Source organism: Thalassophryne amazonica, chromosome 6, assembly GCF_902500255.1.
Source record: "Thalassophryne amazonica chromosome 6, fThaAma1.1, whole genome shotgun sequence".
NCBI lineage: Eukaryota > Metazoa > Chordata > Actinopteri > Batrachoidiformes > Batrachoididae > Thalassophryne > Thalassophryne amazonica.
Genome location: NC_047108.1, coordinates 48,874,611 through 48,896,208, shown reverse-complemented (window position 1 = coordinate 48,896,208; position 21,598 = coordinate 48,874,611). Strand labels below are relative to the sequence as shown.

General features: G+C 41.8%; 1 protein-coding gene across 2 annotated transcripts in view; it reads left to right on the top strand.

The window, feature by feature from the left end:
* slc35c2 (solute carrier family 35 member C2) overlaps positions 1-21,598 on the top strand; it is a 45,939-nt gene that overhangs the window by 14,098 nt on the left and 10,243 nt on the right. For both annotated transcript variants that reach the window (XM_034172140.1, XM_034172139.1), the window contains exons 7-8: positions 7,918-8,001; positions 20,558-20,733. In XM_034172140.1, coding sequence (XP_034028031.1) covers positions 7,918-8,001; positions 20,558-20,733 — 260 coding nt within the window. The remainder of the gene's footprint in view (positions 1-7,917; positions 8,002-20,557; positions 20,734-21,598) is intronic.

Here is a 21,598-nt window from a genome sequence, read left to right as displayed (position 1 = left end):
GTGTGACCAAAAAGGGGGTGAGCAGAAGCAAAGCTTATAAACGCCCACCCCATATATACATACATACATATATACACATTACCCACCCCCAGAGCAAGCACACAAGAAAATCACTAAGGGCCCTTGGGCAAGGTCTTTAATCCCCTATTGCTCCCGGTATGTAGTGAGCGCCTTGTATGGCAGTACCCTCACATCAGGGTGAATGTGAGGCATTATTTGTAAAGCGCTTTGAGCGTCTGATGCAGTTGGATCAAGGGCTATATAAATGCAGTCCATTTATAATACATAAAGTTATTGGAATATATGAAAACAGAAATGTTGATCAGTGAGAGCCAAATTACCACTATATTTAATTGAGCACATCTTAAAAAGGCAGCTCTCTAAAACAAACAAAACTTGTACTTCACCTCCTCTGGTGGAACTTTGTACAAAATGAGCCCTATCTTGAAGTTCTGTAACATCTGTAAGCCATGGCACAAATCCATTTGTGTTGTGGTAATGAGCCTGGAACAAAGTCAAAGAACCCCAGGCAGCAGAGATGCAAAAATAAAGGTGCTTTAATAATTCCAGTGAGACAGTGTACAGTGATGACATGAACATACCATGAGAACCCAGGAGTCATGGAATAACAAAAAAAGAACCAAACACCATGGCGACAGGTAATACAGAAAATACTCTCTACGATGAGCTACAAGGAAATATCCAACACAAACACAATCCAATCCACCTGTAACCAACAGTGAGGAGGGAGAGACTTACATAAACAGACTAATGAACAACAGGTGCAGTAATCATGGCAGACAGGAACACGTGAATAACTAAAGGAACACAAGGGGGCAACAAACCAAGTCATCAACAAGTGTCTGAAAAATAAACCATAACAATGACACATAACGGACATACAACCAGAACTGCCACACAAAATAAACAGTAAACAAAGGGTCAAACACAGAACACATTGCACTCAAACAGATAGACGGAGTGACACAACATGAAAACCCTAACACATAAAGACACTACATGAGCAGACACACAAGACACAATCAGCTTGAGCCCGGGGGAACATCAGAACCACATCGACAGCAGACAGAGCACGTGGACACGCGGTGAGGGGGCGCGCTGCACACATACACCAGGCTAACACATGCACCCACGCAGGACCTAGGTAGACAGACACAGGACTCGGCAGACACGCTCGCTTACCCATACACACGACTCGGGAGGAAGACACAAGCAGCAGGCACAGAGACAAGCCACCGAAGAGAGAGACACACACGCAGCACACACCCCAGGCGCTGAGCGTGCACGCACAACACACACACCAAACACGGGGAGACAGGTGTGACACACGCAGACTGGAGAGAGGAGGAACATGACAGATAAAACATGACTACGTACAGAACAAAATAAAAACCCCATGATGAGGCAGCCCCAAACGTTTGGGGGCATGTTTGAATGTGTATTGCCGTCTTGAGTGTGTATTTGCTGAGCACAAAACTGAGCATTGGGTCAAAGGAGCAGGATCATTATTCAAGCGTGTGTTGTGTGTTTTCTATAGACCCATCATAACATCGACTGTCAGTATCATCTGTTATCCCATTTAAAACTGGAAGCATGATGTACAGCACCATGGTACTGAAAGGATGCATGTTCAAGGCATGATGATATGTACTGGTAATGAAATGGATCTTTGCAGAAGAAAAAAGCAAGTGCACATGTGTAAAAGAAAAAGAGACAGAATGCTAGAAGTTGCTGTCTGAGTTTAACACATGACTACCAGTACTATGTACTTTTGTAACCAGTTGCTTGCAGTATTTTTTTAAGGAAAGTGAAAAGTTGTTCTGGCTGTTGTAACTGGAATTTGCTGTTGTGTGTGTTGTGTGCACTTTGGTACAGAGTGTGATGAGGGTTTGTAATCTATTGTTCTATCTATCAATGCACAGTGTTCTACATCTGATGATGTGTTATCAAGATCTACATTTTTGTTTCAGTTTTTAACATCTAGAGCTGTATCCTTCCCTGTTCTTCCACTCAAATCTCTACACAGTGCCCGATTAAGGAGTAAGCAAATCATCCTTAAAATAGGTGCAAACCAGACTTATTAAAGTTATTTCTTTTATTTTGTCATTATGTTTGTGTTCAGTTCAGCTTCATGTCCTGTTATGTGCTGTTGTACTCTGTGTGCATAGTGTAGTTTATGGTCAACCCACCTATGTAAAGCGCGTCTGAGTGCATGCTCTTAAAATATTACAAAAGTCACTGTGTTAAACTTCAGCCTTGCTTTTATTTGGTCAACATTTGGCACATGTGTCTGTTAAAGTTCAAACCTTCAGAATAGTGCATTACTGTTACAAATGATCTTCTTATGGCTTCGGACAGTGGACTTATCTCTGTGCTTGTTCTGTTGGACCTCAGTGCTGCTTTTGATACTGTTGACCATAAAATTTTATTACAGAGATTAGAGCATGTCATAGGTATTAAAGGCATTGCGCTGCGGTGGTTTGAATCATATTTGTCTAATAGAATTACAGTTTGTTCATGTAAATGGGGAATCTTCTCACAGACTAAGTTAATTATGGAGTTCCACACGGTTCTGTGCTAGGACCAATTTTATTCACTTATACATGCTTCCTTGGGCAGTATTATTAGACGGTATTGCTTAAATTTCATTGTTACGCAGATGATACCCAGCTTTATCTATCCATGAAGACAGAGGATACGCACCAATTAGCTAAACTGCAGGATTGTCATACAGACATAAAGACATGGATGACCTCTAATTTCCTGCTTTTAAACTCAGATAAAACTGAAGTTATTGTACTTGGCCCCACAAATCTTAGAAGCATGGTGTCTAACCAGATCGTTACTCTGGAATGGCATTTCCCTGATCTCTAGTAATACTGTGAGAAATCTTGGAGTTATTTTTGATCAGGATATGTCATTCAAAGCGCATATTAAAACAATTATGTAGGACTGGCCTTTTTGCATTTACGCAATATCTCTAAACTCAGAAAGGTCTTGTCTCAGAGTGATGCTGAAAAACTATTCATGCATTTGTTTTCCTCTAGGCTGGACTATTGTAATTCATATTATCAGGTTGTCCTAAAAGTTCCCTAAAAAGCTTCAGTTGGTTCAGAATGCTGCAGCTAGAGTACTGACGGGGACTAGCAGGAGAGAGCATATCTCACCCGTGTTGGCCTCCCTTCATGGCTTCCTGTTAATGCTAGAATAGAATTTAAAATTCTTCTTCTTACTTATAAGGTTTTGAATAATCAGGTCCCATCTTATCTTAGGGACCTCGTAGTACCATATTACCCCATTAGAGCGCTTCGCTCTCAGACTGGCGGGCTTACTTGTAGTTCCTAGGGTTTGTAAGAGTAGAATGGGAGGCAGAGCCTTCAGCTTTCAGGCTCCTCTCCTGTGGAAACCAGCTCCCAATTCAGATCAGGGAGACAGATACCCTCTCTACTTTTAAGATTAGGCTTAAAACTTCCTTTCGCTAAGGCGTATAGTTAGGGCTGGATCGGGTGACCCTGGACCATCCCTTGGTTATGTTGCTTTAGACATAGACTGTGTTTCATAATTATTGTATGGCCTTGCCTTGCAATGTGGAGCGCCTTGGGGCAACTGTTGTTGTGATTTGGCGCTATACAAGAAAAAAGTGATTGATTGATTACTTAAAGATGTGTGATATTTCACTTTAAAAAATGACAGCGTTACCGTTATTGTCGATAAACTGTCTGGAATTAGTTGTTTGTAAATGAAACCATGAGTGAAAAGTGCTCTGTGTTTCATGTCTCCTGACCACTGTCTGTCTCATTGCATGTGGAAAGTAAATGAGGCATTCCCTCCAGGACATCAGTAGCGTGCATGGATTTATGGCAGAAAGATACAAGTTTCTGACCTTTTGGCTAGGAGGGTTTTTATTGAGCCAGCATCCTGTACAACATAGGTGTCAAACTGATTCCAGAAAGGGCCAAGAGGTACAGCAGAGGTGGTGCAGGTTTTCTTTGCGAACACCCACTCCACCAGGTGATTTCACTGATTAACTGATTACATCTGTTCAAAGTGATGCTAATCAGTGAAATCACCTGGTGGAGTGGGTGGTTGCAAAGAAATCCTGCACCACCTCTGCTGTACAGCATCATGGACCATGAGTTGTAGTCTGTGGGCAACACACAATGTTTTTTTGAAAGTGTGCAGTTTCCTCCTGTACATTGACCACTTCTAGATCAGAGGTGTCATCCTCTTCATCTCATTCCCTCTGTGCATACAACACTAATCTTCTCCATGGAATTGAATTGGAATCTGGGAGACATTCTCAATTTGATTTGGAATTTTGCACAAAGCTGGTTGAAGTAGCAGTGACACTTGCATTATGTTGTGCATCACATTGCAGATGGTAGAAAATGGGGCCATTAGAGTTTGAAGCCTTACTTAGGAGAACCTACAGTGCAGTAATCTATCAGTCTTAGGCTATGTAGGAGGCAGACCCCCCACCACCAAAGAGAGGGAGAGAAAAAAAATTCTGCAAAAAACTAACTTTGCATCTTATATTTGAGATCTAAAGCTGGGCAGACACTGTACAATATTTTCAGTTGTTGTACTTGGCTTCAGCTCAGACTGTGTGACAAAACTGCAGGGTGTAAAAGTTCAGAGTGCACAATTAATTTTTTTCATTTATTTATTTAAAAGAGACAACACGTTAATGAACACATAAAGTGTAAATATGTCAGATTATAGCTAATGGGCTAATTTCCATCTGTAGTCCCTGACAGACTATAAAAATTAAATCATTTACAATAAAAACACACAAACATCGCAGGAGCTTACAATACGACAACAGACTACATTACATAGGGGTCACTAACTACTACAACAACAAGACACAGACTGGACAAAAGACAGGAAACAAGAGGACACTGACATGATCTGAGCATGAAAGTTATCTTACACAAACTCAGTCAAAGGAGGGCGCACAGTAAAAAAAACTACTACATGTACAATTCAGTTGGAGTAAGTTAATTAAAATTGCAAGTCTAATTTCATACATTTATATATTTTAAAAAACATAGCTTTAAGAACAATAACAAAGTGCTGTAGTGCATTGAACATTCCCTACAGTTCTTCTTAGTTTGTACAATTGAGTTCATAATGCTCACATTTTTTATTTGATTTAAGCAACTTCTTTAAGTGACTTTTGAAAGCTTTAAAGCTTGGGGCCTCCCTCACTGTAGTTGGCAAAGCGTTCCATTGGACACTGCCTTTGTAGTGTTTGCAGTGTTTGCCTTTGTAATGTTCTCACACTATATGACATGATGCACTGATGCGATCTGATTACTCACATTGTACGAGGTCTGTTAGAAAAGTATCAGACCTTTTTATTTTTTGCAAAAACCTGATGGATTTGAATCACGTGTGCTTGCATCAGCCAACCTTGAACCTTCGTGCGCATGCGTGAACTTTTTCACGCCTGTCGATTGCGTCATTTGCTGGTAAGCAGCCTTTGTGTGAGGATCGTGCAGCGCGCTCGGCGGATTTTCTTTTCTTGGAAAAAGAGGGAACGACTGGAGCAGCGCCGCATCAAAGTTTGCCAGAAACTGGGCGACAGCCATGTGGAAACTATTCGGATGATTCAGACGGCTTTCGGTGATAATGCTATGGTCATCACACAGATTAAGGAGTGGTACAACCGGTTTAAAGACATCGCACAATGGTGGAGAGCGAGCCACGCTCCGGTCGGCCATCGACATGCTGAAATGACCAGATCATTTCCAAAGTGAACGCTGTGGTGATGCGGGACCGTCGTGTGACTGTCCGAGAAATTGCGGAAGAGGTGGACATCATCACTTTTCCTGCACATTCTATTGTGACAGAAGATTTGGCCATGAAAGGAGTGGCGGTGAAATTCGTGCCGAAGCCTGCTGATGGCGGAGCAAAAGCAACTTCATGTTGAAGTCTCACAGGACATGCTGTGACAATTTCTCTGATAGTCACCCGACTGAAAAGTCACCGAAAGCCGTCTGAATCATCCGAATGGTTTCCACCTGGCTGTCGCCCAGTTTCTGGCAAAATTTGATGCGGCGCTGCTCCAGTCGTTCTGTCTTTTTCCTTGACATGAAAATCCGCCGAGCACGCTGCACAATCCTCACACAAAGGCTGCTTACCAGCAAATGACGCAATCGACAGGCGTGAAAAAGTTCACGCATGTGCACAAAGGTTCAAGGTTGGCTGATGCAAGCACACGTGATTCAAATCCATCAGGTTTTTGCAAAAAATAAAAAGGTCCCATACTTTTCTAACAGACCTCATACGTTCAAAAAAACCACACGTCGGACTTGTGTTTCCAAGCAAAATGTAAACAGAAGCTTTTTTCTTTTTTTTCAAACTTTATTTACATTTCTTATTTTTACAAAAACTCTCGATGGGAGACATCAAAGTTTTAACAAAAAAAAAAAAATACGACTTTAAATGAGTTGAAGAATAATGGGGAAAAAGAAACAGAAGCTGCTCTCCCAAAGAGATGTTCACTGTTTATGCTCTCTGGTGTTTACACATGCACAGTGCGATGCTTGTAGCGCTGCTTCAGCAGAGCGGAACCTTACGACGGCCGACCAGAATATCAAACAGGTTTGATTTTCATCCGACCATATGATATGGGAGGTGGTCGTGAGAGGTTAAACGCAGCTCGTTACTCCATGTATACTACACGATGCAGGACGCGCGATTAAGCTGAAACTCGGTACGATCCAACAAATTTTCGCACAAGCGAAAAATCGGCTGAAAAAGGGCCAAAACTCACACAGTGTAAGCCCAGCTTAATGTCTAAATGTTTGCAATTTCAGATGGACTGAAAATTGTCAGCATATTTTATTATAGGCCATTCATATGCATAGCAAGAGGCTAACACACATAAGACTTCTACAGTTACTGTTTGCCCCTCTCATTACACACATATCAAGGGGTTGGAATCTCCAGAAACCTCACAATTTGATTCAGTTACGATTCAGAATGTTGCAGTTTGATTATAAAACTATTATCAGTGCATCTTGATGAGTCTTTTTTTAACAAGCTTTCTTTTCCCCCACTATGTAACTACATGGTACTTTTTAAAGCAAAGTATTTGTAATGATCCATAATGAATTTATTTCCAAAAATTCTTTAACAGCTCAGTCATATTTGCACCCGTGTGGTTCTCATTCACCGATTCTAAATTTTAAAACCCAGTTAGGCTGTTGTCTCCAGCCCCCCTGTGTGGGATCATATACCTGACTCCACTTTGGACTATTACCACTCCAGGCAAAGGTAGAATGTTTAAATGCACCTTGGGCGCATGCACATGGGCTGTGCTGCACGAATACATTTTGTACTTTTTGTTAGAATAATTAAAATGAGAAGCCGTATTGCGGTAATAGTGGAACTTTATCGCACTGCTGCTTTACTGACACTTAAAACTGCAGAAAACATGTCGCATGACATCTCTTCTCATCTTGTGCATGTGTAGCATTATGAGATGGATCTCCCACCACCACGGCCTCCTCAGCAGCTGGGGTGCGTCGTGACTTTATGCCCTTTTTAGATGGGGTTATTTCTGCAGGCATTTCCTCAATGGGTGTCTGTGTCACACACGGCAAGTCGACATACTTGCAAGAAATAGACTATGTCCACTTCCTACATGGTGGAGTGATAATGGATTGACTTGACATGCCAGTGAAATATGAATAACCAGTTCAGGCCTCTTTTTTTGGTTGAAAGAGACAGTTTTTCAGGGGATAAGCAAGCAATGGCGACAGTTGGCCGGTGATACAAATACTGATATCATGCATCAGGTTTTATGTATGTTTTGCTGTGTAAGAGTTGTAAGCTCATTAAATGTTGTGTTCTAGCAGGACTGACTTTATTTGTACCTGTCTCCAGGTCTTCACAATCCGATAGATGCCATGTACCACCTACAGCCTCTCATGTTCCTTAGCCTCTTTCCGCTCTTCCTTTATAATGAAGGTAAGATATCTTCATGTGCTGTACAACTCAAAATCAGAAAAAGTTGGGATACTTTTTCTTTGACTTCTATTTCATTGCAGAACAGTATGAACCCAAGTAATGCAGCAGATAATTGAAACAATCCTTCAAATGGTGATACATGCACCAAATACGCCTTAGATGTTACCAATTGGCCACTTGAATTTTCAGTAGGTGGCCAGGTAGGGATCAATTGAAGAATTGAACAGGGGTCAAAGTTTAAAAATGTTCCAATCATACTGAAAGCTATATCACATTATTTGGCAAAAACAGGATTTCACCTTTAATTCAGGGGGTCATATATATATATATATATATATATATATATATATATATATATATATATATATATATATATATATATATATATTTAAGCTAACAGACAGCAGCTGATTCATGATCTGTTGGCTTATTAGTGTACTAGTTAACTGAAACAATCCTTCACATGGTCATACAAGCATCAAATTCAGCACAAATACACCTTAGACATTACACTTTTGGAAAAAAGGACTGGCCATGTGAATTTTCAATAGGCAGCCAGATATGGGTCAATTGAAGAATTACACAGGGTCGAAATTTAAAAATGCTCCAATCAAATTGAAAACTACACCACATTACTGATCATAAATATTCCAAAAAGGTATAGTTTTGGGCTATCTATAACTGAATGTTATGGAGTAAAAACAGCAAGAATGGTGACAAAGGTCAGTTTCAGTTTGTACAGGAGTCAAAAGTTGTTCTAATTTTGATTAAAAAGTGGTGCAAGTTATTAGTTGAAATAATAGGATAAATAAATGGAATAGTTTTGACTGTGTTGAATGCTTGGTCTGCAAAGTAAAGGTCAAACAATGTCAACATCCATTGGATTCTGTGACATGTGACATACAGTGGGGCTAAAAAGTATTTCATCAGTCCCTGATTGTTTTCCGATTTAGAAAGATGTGAGAGGTCTGTAATTTTCAACGTAGGTACACTTCAACTATGAGAGACAAAATGAGGAAAAAAAAAAATTCAGGAAATCAAATTGTAGAATTTTTAAAGAATTTATTTTTAAATTATGGTGGAAAATAAGTATTTGGTCACCCACAAACAAGCAAGATTTCTGGCTCTCATAGACCTGTAACTTCTTCTTTAAGAAGCTCTTCTGTCCTCCACTCGTTACCTGTATTAATGGCACCTGTTTGAACTTATCTCTGTAAAAGACACCTGTTCACAGCCTCAAACGGTCAGACTCCAAAGTCAACCATGGCCAAGACCAAAGATCTGTTGAAGGACACCAGGAACAACATTGTAGACCTGCACCAGGCTGGGAAAAGTGAATCTACAATAGGCAAGCAGGTTGGTGTGAATAAATCAACTGTGGGAGCAATTGAAAGAAAATGGAAGACATACAAGACCATTGATAATCTCCCTCGATCTGGGGCTCCACGCAAGATCTCATTCTGTGACGGCCCTTTGTGGGTGTCCTAATGTGTTTGTTATGCTGTCTTAATATATTTGTTGTGTGTTTTGAGGTCTCGGCCACCGGGAGGTGCTGACTCTGCTTCCTGCCATGGGACTATAAAAGCAGAGAGTTCCCGTATCTTCGTTGCTCCTCCTCCGGATCGCGGCCTGGGGAGCGGCCACGTGCGCTTGGTCCTGGCTTGGTCCTCTGGCTTATTCCGCCTTGCCTTCCTTTGCTTTTCTTTTCTTTTACATTTTTAATAAATGCCCTACAAAGGGTTAAAAAGATCTGTGCTTCCGTGTGTGCCTCACTTTTTGTTGCAGCTTTTGAGCCGGGCCGTAACAAATGGGGGCTCGTCCAAACAGTTTTTTGTTGTTTTATTTTCCTGAGACTCGTGTTGTGGTGCGAGGTAAAGTTTGGGGTTTTTGCGCGTCTTGTTTTTATAGTTTGTGCTTGTTTGGATGTGACCTTCTTTTAAGGAGAGCAGGTGCAGCGGCGTGGTGTGTGGATGCTCGCAGTAGGCTGCAGTGAAGATGCACGGGAGCGTGTTTGTTCTTTTTTTGGATGGCATGGTGTGTTTTGATGGACACAACCGAGAAAATATAGGTGAGTGAAGTGTTGCTGCGGTTGCACGAGTATTGAGCTCTGATTTGTGGCTGTGTCTCCTGGTAAGGTAAGAGGCTTTGCTGCTTTATGCGTGGCCTGTTTGTTTGTTTTTTTATAGTGTCGTGGGGGTGCGGTTGGCGTTCACTGTGTTACAGTGTTCTCTGAAGCAGTCCAAGAGAAATATTTTCTCGCTGGTTGTGTGCTTAATCATCCCGCAGCCAGACCACTTGAAGAGTTAGGTAAGTCAGTTAGGTGGAGTTTTGTTAGGTAGGTATAGAATAGAGGGGACATGGTTGCGTTGGGCATCATGCTGTGCACATATTAGCACTTCAATTTCCAGTGTATTGACCCGGTTGGTTTGTGAATTGTTTGGTTACGTGGCGTGGTGTGTGCGTGTAATGGACGCAGAGGTGGAGAGTTTTGTGGCTAATCCCACAAGGGAGAAGCTTAATGTTTTCGTCAAAGATAATCTGCTGGCAATTGCAGCTCATTTTGACATTCCAGCTGTAAAACGGGATAAGGAAAAAGTTATCAAACAACAAATTGATGACGCGCTGGTTGCAAAGGGCTTTTTTTTTCCTACTGTGTCAGTGGTAACCCAGGTGGCAACTGGGACAGCTGATGCTGATTTGCGTAAATTGGAGTTGCAGTTGGAAATGAGACATTTGGAGATGAATCTCAGAGAGCAAGAAATTAAGTTAGAACAACGTAAACTGGATATGGAAGAGGCGCAGAGACGTGAGGCGGCGCATGTGTCTGGCGTGCAGAGTGTTAATCCTGGTGAAGCGGACTTTGACATTAACAAGTGTATTTGATTTATTCCACCATTTATTGAGAGACGTGGATAAATATTTTGTTTTGTTTGAGTGCGTGGCGTCGATGTTAAAGTGGCCAAGGGAGGTTTGGCCGCTGCTGTTGCAATGTGTGTTTACAGGTAAAGCTCAGGAGGTGTATACTTCGTTATCACTGAAAGATAGTTTGGTTTATGACAAAGTGAAAAGCGCTGTGGAGAGAGCATATGACCTTGTACCAGAGGCATATAGACAGAAATTTTGGCATTACAAAAACTTGATCAGCAAAATTATGTGCAGTTTGGACATGATAAAACTGCGCTGTTGGATCGTTGGTGCGCTGCGCAAAATGTTAAAAATTTTGATCAGCTGCAAGATTTGATTTTGATGGAAGAGTTCAAGAACTGTGTACCAGAGAGGATTCCAATTTATATTAGTGAGCAAAAGGCTGCAAATGTTTCAGATGCGTCTGTTTTGGTGGATGAATACGTATTGACTCATAGGTCTTTTTCACAAAATGTGACTCCAAACCTGTGTCTTGGTTCCAGTGTGCCAAAAGAGGGGTGCTCTGAGGGCTTTGGTCAGTCTAGTTGGGTGAAACTAGGGGAAATAAAAACTCTGTTTTGCATGATAGTGATCGGGTGTGTCATTATTGCCAGAGGCGCAGGCACATTAAAGCAGATTGTGCTCTGCTAAAGTTAAGGATGTCTCTTGTTAAGCCCAAAGGAGTGGGTTTAGCTGCCCCGGTATGTAACGCTGTGGAACTTGAGGTGGAAAACGTGAGCTCTGAACCATGTGACTCGTACTTGCCTTTCATTCGTGAGGGGTTTGTCTCATTGGTGGGAGATGATAAAAAGGTGCATGTTAAAATTTTGCGTGACACAGGGGTGTTTGACCTGTTTATTCAAGCTGATGTGTTGTCGCTTTCTGAGGAGTTGGAGACAGGCACACGGGTTCCAGTTCGAGGTATGGGTCTTAATGTGCTCTTTGTTCCTTTGCATAAAGTGTCGCTTGAGTGTGAATTGTTCAGCGGGGATGCAGTTTTGACTGTTCGTCCTGCATTGCCAGTGGAAGGAAGGTGTCTCTGTTATCTTGGGTAATGGTTTGGCTGGTGCGTGTTTGTGGAAGGATGTTGCTCAGTCAGCTGTACAGAAGGAGGCGGAGCCAGTTCCTTATTTGCTTCCTCAGACTGATGAGAGCAGTAAACAATTCCCCCAGGTGTTCACTGCGTGTGTTGTTACTCGGGCTATGGCAGGGGATGAGGTTAAGGAGGAGAGATGTGTTTAAAAATGTTTATGTACCACTGTCTGATTTTCCTGTGTCCTTGTCTCGTAGTGAGCTGGTGGCGGAGCAGCATGCTGACGTGTCTTTAAAAGGCCTGTTTGATCAGGTGCGCCCAGTGAGTGAGGTTCTGGATTGCGCATGTGGATACTTTTTTCAAGATTCATTGTTGGTGAGAAAATGGTTGCCCCATGTGGGTATTGTCGTGATCCTGTGTTTCAAATCGTGGTGCCCAGTAAATTTTGCGCTGCTGTGTTAAAAGTTGCACATGATGAGTCTGGACACTCCAGGGTGACTAAAACGTATGACCGGGTCCTGAGACATTTTTTTGGCCGCGTCTAATAAGGGACGTTTCTTCATATATTAGACATGTCATGTGTGCCAGCTCACTGCTAAGCCTAATCAAGTGTTGAAACCAGTTTCATTGAGTCCAGTTGTAGTTGCAGCCGAACTATTTGAGCATTTACTAATTGATTGTGTCGGGCCTTTACCTCATTCAAGGTCAGGTCATTATATTTGCTCAGTGATGTGTCAAGTAGCACGGTATCTGGCAGCTTATCCATTGCAGACGATAACTGCTAGGGCAGTGGTGCGGGCGCTTACTCAGTTCATTTCTGTGTTTGGTATTCCAAAAGTCATACAGTCGGATCAGGGCAGTAACTTCACATCTCATCTATTTGGCCAGATCTTGAAGCAGCTCAGAGTGCGGCATAACAGAGCGACGGTTTTCCATCCCGAGTCACAAGGTGCTTTGGAGCGTTTTCACCAGTCCTTGAAGTCACTGTTGTGTGCTTACTGTACTGAGTTGGATGGCGACTGGGAAGAAGGTTTGCCTTGGCTGATGCTGGCTGCTCGTGAAGTCACTCAAGAGAGTACTGGGTTTAGCCCAAATGAGTTGGTCTTCGCACATACAGTGAAAGGTCCTTTGGCTGTAGTGGCAGACAGATTAAAGAAGCCAAACCCACCTAAAAATCTGATTTGCGCTGCTTGTATGTTGCAAGAGATTTGGTCAAGTTGAAAATGACTGCTGTGCAGAATAAAAGGAAGTCTCTGTTTGACAGGCGTTCGGAGGTGTGTTCGTTTTTGCCTGGTGATCAAGTGTTGGCCCTTTGTCCGGTTATCGCGTCACCTTTTCAAGCGAAGTTTAGTGCTCCTTACACTGTGCTTGAACAACTTTCTGATCAAAATCATTTAATCTCAATACCTGAACGCAGGAGAAAGCAGCAAACGTGTTGTGTCAATTTGTTAAAACCTTACTATTCCAGAGAAGTGTCACAACAAACGAAGGGTGCTGAGGCTTCTGCTGTATGTATGGCAAGTAGATCTTTTGGGACGCTTGACAGTTCTGGTACCTTGGAGAGCTCACTGCCGCCGATCCGGGGGGTGACAGTGAAGCCGGTACTTTGGACAGTGCTCTTACACAGGGGCATCTTAAGAACTCAGAAGTCTTGTCAAATTTGGATGTGTTGTTTGGTCATTTGCCTAGGTGTCATGCTAAACAGGTACATGATTTAATACATCGCTTTCCATGTTTGTTTTCAGATATACCGGGGCGTACACATCTTATTGAGCATGATATTGATGTGGGAGATGCTAGGCCGATTAAGCGACGCTCTTACACGCTCAGTTTGGCTAAACGCAAGCATCTGGATGCGGAGGTAAAATACATGTTGGAGAATGGCATGGTGGAGCCAAGTGCATCGAGTTCGGCATCTCCGTGTATTTTGGCTCCTAAATCAGATAATACATCGCATTTTTGTTCTGATCTTCTTAAGCTTAATGCAGTTACAAAACCAGGTTGTTTTCCCTTGCCAAGAATGGATGATTGCGTAGACCAGGTGGGTTCTGCTAAATTTGTGAGTAAATTTGGTCTTTTTGAAGGGCTAATGGCAAGTGCCGTTGTCTAAGTGTGCACGTGAGGTGTCTGCGTTTATTACTCCATCAGGTTTGTTTTCTTACACAGTGATGCCGTTTGGATTTAGAAATGCGCCAGCTGCATTCCAAAGGTTGATGAATGCTGTTGTGGGCGATATGTCTGGTTGTGCGATGTACTTGGATGACGTGGTGGTTTATTCTGACACCTGGGAAGACCATTTGGTGTGCATGGAGGAGCTTTTCACTCATCTGACGGGGGCGAGGCTGACCGTCAGTCTTGCAAAGTGTGAGTTTGCGAGGGCGACTGTTACCTATTTGGGTTGTGTAGTTGGTCAGGGGGAAGTCCGTCCTGTTGCAGCTAAAGTTCAAGCTGTCGAGGAATTTCCGGTTCCTAGTACTAAAACAGAACTTAAGCGTTTTCTTGGACTGGTCGGTTATTATCGTTGTTTTTGCAAGAACTTCAGTTCTTGCGCCATTAACTAATCTGTTGTGCAAAGATGCTAAATTTGTCTGGTCTTCCCTTTGTCATCAGGCGTTTGAAAGTGTGACGAAGCTCCTCTGTGCAGCTCCGGTGTTGGCCCCCCCAAGTTTAAACCAACCATTTCAGTTGTATGTGGATGCAAGTCACGTGGGGGCTGGAGCGGTTCTGACACAATCTGATAATTTTGGTTTGGACAGACCATGTGTTTGTTGTCTTAATATGTTATGTGTTTTGAGGTCTCGGCCACCAGGAGGCTCCGACTCTGCTTCCTGCCGTGGGGCTATAAAAGCAGGGAGTTCCCGTCTTTTCATTGCTCCTCCTCCCTCCTTCGGATCGCGGCATGGGGAGCGGCCGCGTGCGCTTGGTCCTCTGACTTATTCCGCCAGAGGAATTATGGTTTCATTGGAAACCATTTTTCCGATGAAACCAAAATAGAACTTTTTGGTAAAAAGTCAACTCATCATGCTTTGGGGCTGTTTTTCTGCAAAGGGGACAGGACGACTGATCTGTGTTAAGGGATTAATAAATGTGGCCATGTATTGTGAGATTTTAAGCCAAAATCTCCTTCCATCAGTGAGAGCATTGAAGATGCAACGTGGCTGGGTTTTCCAGCATAACAGTGATCCCAAACACACCACTCGGGCAACGAAGGAGTGGCTCTGTAAAAAGCATTTCAAGGTCCTGGAGTGGCCAAGCCCGTCTCCAGATGTCAACCCCATAGAAAATTTGTGGAGGGAGTTGAAAGTCCATGTTGCCCAGCAACAGTCCCAAAACGTCACATCACTGCTCTAGAGGAGATCTGCATGGAGGAATGGGCCAAAATACTAGCTACAGTGTGTGCAAACCTGGTGAAGACTTACAGGAAATGTTTGACCTCTGTCATTGCCAACAAAGATTATATTACAAAGTATTGAGTTGAACTTTTGTTATTGACCAAATACTTATTTTCCACCATAATATACAAATAAATTCTTTAAAAATCCTACAGTGTTATTTCCTGGATTTTTTTTTTCCCTCAATTTGTCTCTCATAGTTGAAGTGTACCTTTGTTGAAAATTAGACCTCTCTCATCTTTCTAAGTAGGGGAGATGCACAATCAGGGGCTGACTAAATACTTTTTTACTTCACTGTATGTTACCCTGTAACGTGACAACTAAGTATGACACATGGTGCAAACTATTCCTTTTTTAAAACCCTAAACCATACCCTTTTGAAATCTTTATGATCAGAAAAATAATGTGGTATAGTTTTTAATATTTTAAAAATTTGACCCCTGTGTAATTGTTCAATTGGAATTGGTGGAATGACTTTTCTTGATGCATAGCTGTCTGTGGGATCGGAGATCATGAGTGTTCAGTTTAGCATCGTGCCCTTGCCCTTTACGCACTTAAACTCCTCCTTGAACTGTTAATTGATTTTATGCCCTGTAGATGGAGAAATATACAAATCCCTTCCAGTCTGGCTTTGAGGAACATTGTTTTTAAACATTTCAATAGTTTCCTCATGCATTTGTTAATGAACTGGAGATCCTCTCTCCATCTTTGCTCCTCCAAGATTCATGGTACATGCATATGTTGACTGTAAGCGGCAGACTGTAAGCTATTGTTTTCAGTTAGATGTTGACGGAAAGATTCCACAACTTCTGGCTGTTAGTGTGGCAACCATGCACTGCAACAGCATTTACCATCAAAAGTTTAGAAATTTTCAACTTTTATTTCATGTAATTTCATGAGGCAGTGTGCCAGTGCCCCACTTGGAACTGCCAAACGGAGGAAAGGCTGCCCTTTGAACAGCTGTGGCTCAATGTACACCAGTGTCCTGGAACCAACCTATGCTGCTGTGGGTGGTGGTATGTCATGGTATTAAGACCTAGATGGGGGAAAGAACGCTTGGCATGTGTCGGAAACAGTTGTCGCATTGTGGGTGTGAGTAAACACTGGTGGCCATTGTTTTTGAGGGTTTTTTCTGGAAATGATAATTTCTCTACGTTGATTGCAGACTCTGGCGGGTCTGCTTGAAGCAGCTAAGCAGCTCTTCGACCCACTCTTCGCTAGTTCTCTGTTTCACTGGTTTTCAGAACCGGCAGGTCCGCAATGTGTTCATTAACCCCCCTCAAAGCCATTTAAAGATGTCAATCGTGAGTCAGCTTTGTGTGGATTAAAGTCACGAACTGGGACTCTTGTCCTGTTGCAGGCAATAAACGTCCAATGTTCCATACTGGAGTTTTATGCAACGGTTCTCTGGTGTGAGCAGCAGCTGTGGGTAAACTGAAGTTGTCCATCAGGTAAAGGAAATAATAATAATGATGATAATAATAATAATATCCTCTGTTTTGTGAGACAAAGTGCACAGCTCCAAAGAGCCGCGCAGATTTCGATCTGAATTAATAACTTCAGAGTGAATCAGCGTTTTAAATCAAATGACACCTCTTCCAAACATTATAATACAAACAGTAAACTACAACTGACCAAACCTGTTTTTTTTCCCCCAAAATGAAACATCCTCTGTTCTTTATGAAACATTGATCTTGACGTGCAGCAGCCGGCTGAAGAGCTCAGCTCAAGAGTTTATGGAGTTACATGTGTGTCATTAATATCTAAAAGGAAATGCAATTGACGAAAACTACAGATTTTGTTTATTTCTATTTCTGTCCAGAGATCAAGGATCCATCATGTAGCTACATCAAGGATCCAGTGACCATGTAGGGGAGGGGAGGTGATGGTCTAGTGGTTAAGCGTTGAGACCAGAGGATCCTCTGTTCAATTTTCAGCCTGACTGGAAACTCACTAAGGGCCCTTGGGCAAGGTCCTTAATTCCTTAGTTGCTTCCGGTGTGTAGTGGGCGCCTTGTATGGCAGCAGCCTGACATCGGCGTGAATGTGAGGCATTGATGTGTAAAGTGTTTTGAGCATCTGATGCAGATAGAAAAGCGCTATATAAATGCAGTACCATTTCCATTTAATGTACATGGTAAATTTCAAGTCCAGAAATCAAGCATCCAGTGACCAATTTCATATTCATTTACTTTAAGACTCAATAAAATGTTGTTGACATAGAAAACCTGTAAAGCCTACTTTTAGTACACAGAAAATTCACAAGAGGTATTGATAAGGGAATCGATAATGGCATCGATATCAATAAAATCTTATCAATACCCATAATAAATCGTATCGCATTGTGAGGAATTGAATCGACATCAAATACATATCAAATCACATCAGATCAGGAACGGGGTGAATCGTGTCGTCACGTATCGCTATATGTATCGTATTGCTGGTAGTGTATTGAGATGCCTATCGAATCATTGTCAGTGATGAGATTCACATGCCTAGTATCCGCGGAACTCTGGAGAAAAATGCCTCATTCAAGCTGTCGTAAAGCGGGGCTGGTTGGTTGCTATGGTGATGCTGTGTGGTTGCTGCAAGATGCTGTTCTTAAGCTAAATGTAGCATGTGGGCATCACAAGTATTTTGCGGTATGTCTGTGTCACAGAGTGACGTTGGACAGAGGGAAGATGGCGAGAAACGTGCTTTAAAAAAGTTGGCTATGGAATCGAGAATCTGTGGAATTGGCGCTGGGTTGAATTTAGTAGTAGTATTCTTAATGAACACATCCGAAAGATAAAAGAAACGGGAAAAGCAAACTGCTCTTGTGCCATCAGGAAACATGGTAAGAATTTTTACCTCCCTGGAAAATAAACATTGTGCTGTTCAAACAGGATATCAGACAAGATTATGTGACTTTTTTTATTATTATTATTAATCTAGACTTTATTTTATTGGAAAAAAAGACATTGTGGCTTTGAATGGATTCACAAGAATTTACGTAAGAATATAAGTGACTTACCATGATTTTCAAAATATTCCACAAGCTTGAGCTGTGGTTTTTGAAATGCTTTAACAGTCTTTCCAGTCTTCATGAATTTCATGTAGTTTAATTGTTCTGAGTTAATGCATAATTTGGTTTACAATTAAAAGGAAAATCATTCCAGGTCCTACTTCCATGTCATATTCTATTATTTTAACATTATCATTGGTAGTTCAAATGGAAGGTTGAGTCTAGGATCAGTTAAATATGAACTTCTTCCAGGAGATGCTGCAAATGTATCATTAGATATAAAAATTAATTTGGTTTCTGGGGCCCCGTGGGTCCTAGACCCCATTCTTGCTTGATGTAGGACTTCAGTTGTTCAACATTCCGGGCTCTCTGTTGTCGTATTTTGCGCTTCCTAATGCGCCACCCATTTTCAATGGGCGACAGGTCTGGACTGCAGGCAGTCTAGTACCCGCACTCTTTTACTACGAAGTCACGCTACGAAGTCACATGTTACGCTGTAACATGTGCAGAATGTGGCTTGGCATTGTCTTGTTGAAATAAGCAGGGACGTCCCTGAAAAAGATGTTGCTTGTATGGCAGCATGTGTTGCTCCAAAACCTGGATGTACCTTTCAGCATTGATGGTGCCATCACAGATGTGTAAGTTGCCCATGCCATGGGCACTAACACACCTCCATACCATCACAGATGCTGGCTTTTGAACTTTACGCTGGTAACAATCTGGAAGGTCTTTTTCCTCTTTTGTCCAGAGGACACAACGTCCATGATTTCCAAAAACAATTTGAAACGTGGACTCATCAGACCACAGCACACTTTTTCACTTTGCGTCTATCTATTTCAAATGAGCTCGAACCCAGAGAAGGCGGTGGCGTTTCTGGATCTTGTTGATGTATGGCTTTCACTTTACATGGTAGAGTTTTAACTTGCACTTGAGGATGTAGCAACGAACTGTGTTAACTGACAGTGGTTTTCTGAAGTGTTCCTGAGCCCACACGGTAAGATCCTTTACACAAAGATGTCGGTTTTTAATGCAGTGCCGCCTGAGGGATCGAAGGTCACGGGCATTCAATGTTGGTTTTCGGCCTTGCTGCTTACGTGTAGAAAGTTCTCCAGATTCTCTGAATCTTCTGATTATATTATGGATGGTAGATGATGGAATCCCTAAATTTCTTGAAATTGAACATTGACAAACGTTTTTAAACTATATTTTCACGCAGTTGTTCACAAAGTGGTGATCCTCGCCCCATCTTTGCTTGTGAACGGCTGAGCCTTTCGGGGATGCTCCTTTTATACCCAATCATGACACTCACCTATTTCCAACTAACCTGTTCACCTGTGGAATGTTCCAAACAGGTGTTCTTTGAGCATTCATCAACTTTCCCAGTCTTTTGTTGCCATTGTCTCAGCTTTTTTGAAACGTGTTGCAGGCATCCATTTCAAAATGAGCAAATATTTGCAATGTTTTTATGTTTTTATTTACATTTTACACAATGTCCCAACTTCATTGGAATTGGGGTTGTAGGATGGTATCCTTTGTCAACTGACAAAGTTTGATCTGGAACTGATCCAGATTGTGGATTTTGTGGACATTTGATTTTAATACTGAAAAGCACATTTTTAGATTTTGCATTATATTGCAATCAAAAGTGCCTCAGTCACTCTCATTTTTCTGTTATAGGTTTACCTGCATCACCAAAACTGAATGGAGGTTCCAATTTCATGCCTGTTTCTCTGTCTTCCACTTATCAGTCAGAAACCAAGTGCCAAAAAAAACAATGAGAAATTGTGCATAGCAGGGATAACCGAGAAATAATAAAAAAAAACATACACCACAAAATAACTTTGATTCAAATGCATGAACTGAATACATACTCCTGACATTTGATCACATCTAATTTAGCTTGTGAAAAGCCACTTCTCACAGGACTTTGACCTTGCAATTTTTCCCAAGGTAAAAGTTCGTGGAATTGGAAATTAGTGTTGGTGGAGGTTTGCCCTCTGTGAGCGCGGTGCTCTGGTTATCAATGAAATCTTTTCCTGCATTCTCTGGGATTAATTGGGCTTTGCGGTGTGTCACCGACACATTGCTATGACTGAATAAATCCTGTCTCTACCCCATAAATTCATCATGTGCTGTCTGGCTCTGATTGCTATTCATGTTATGTCTGTTTGACCATTTTTAGACCTCTTTTTTTTCTGATTATCTCACCTCTGTCTGTCCCCAGGGCTGAACCTCATCACCTCAGAAAAGTTATTCCGGGTGACAGAGCTCTCACCTGTCCTGTATTCACTCCTCACTCTAAGCATTGGCGGTACACTGGCCTTTGGTCTCGGGTTCTCCGAGTTCCTGCTAGTCTCACAAACCTCCGGCCTCACTTTATCCATATCAGGGATCTTTAAGGTAAATATTAACTGTGTGTATAGGTGACTAACAGCCAATTAAACAGAGTTCAGTGAGTATGTTTGGTGTTTTGGGGAACTATGATTTTAAAATTTGCTTTGAACACCCATAGAAGAATCAAAACGTTGAACTAGTTCAGTGAATGAAAATAAAAAGTCCCTTCAGCTTCTCCGTTGTTTCAGTCAGGGTTGCCACAGTAGATCCGAGGTTGATTTGGCAAAAGTTTTCTGTCAGATGTCCTTGCTGATGCAACTCAGCATTACATAATAGCATGGGTAGGGCTGGCGCTGAACCGGGAACTTTTCAAAACCCAGAATCAAGTATCACAAGGAACAAAACCAATAAAGTAATATTTTTTTTTAATCTTCCGGAACAGAAATATGTGTTTGAAATAATGGTAACTGATTAATCATGTAATGTTTTCATTCTTTTGCAACAAAATTAAATATTTTCTGGTAATGAGTTCACTTCCGGTTAAATGAATATGTGGTGCGGTCTGCTTGCTACCAACCAGAGGAAGTAAAACGTGATAAGCATTCATTTATTTTCTAAACCGGCTTATTCCAATTAAGGGTCAAGTATGAGCTGGAGCCTAGTCCATTGGTTATTGGGTGAGAGATACACCCTGGACAGGCCACCAGCCTACTACAAGACCACATATAGACAAACAGACAAATTTACACTCTTACTCACACCTATAGTCAATTTAAAATATCAAATTAACCTAAACTGCATGTCTTTGGAAGTGGGAGGAATTCAGAGCACCTTTATGATAAATACTGTGCTATGTTCCTTATAAATGTTGGTCTTAGACATCAATATTGTCAATGTTTGATAGACAGGCTGACATACAGTCTCAGTCAGA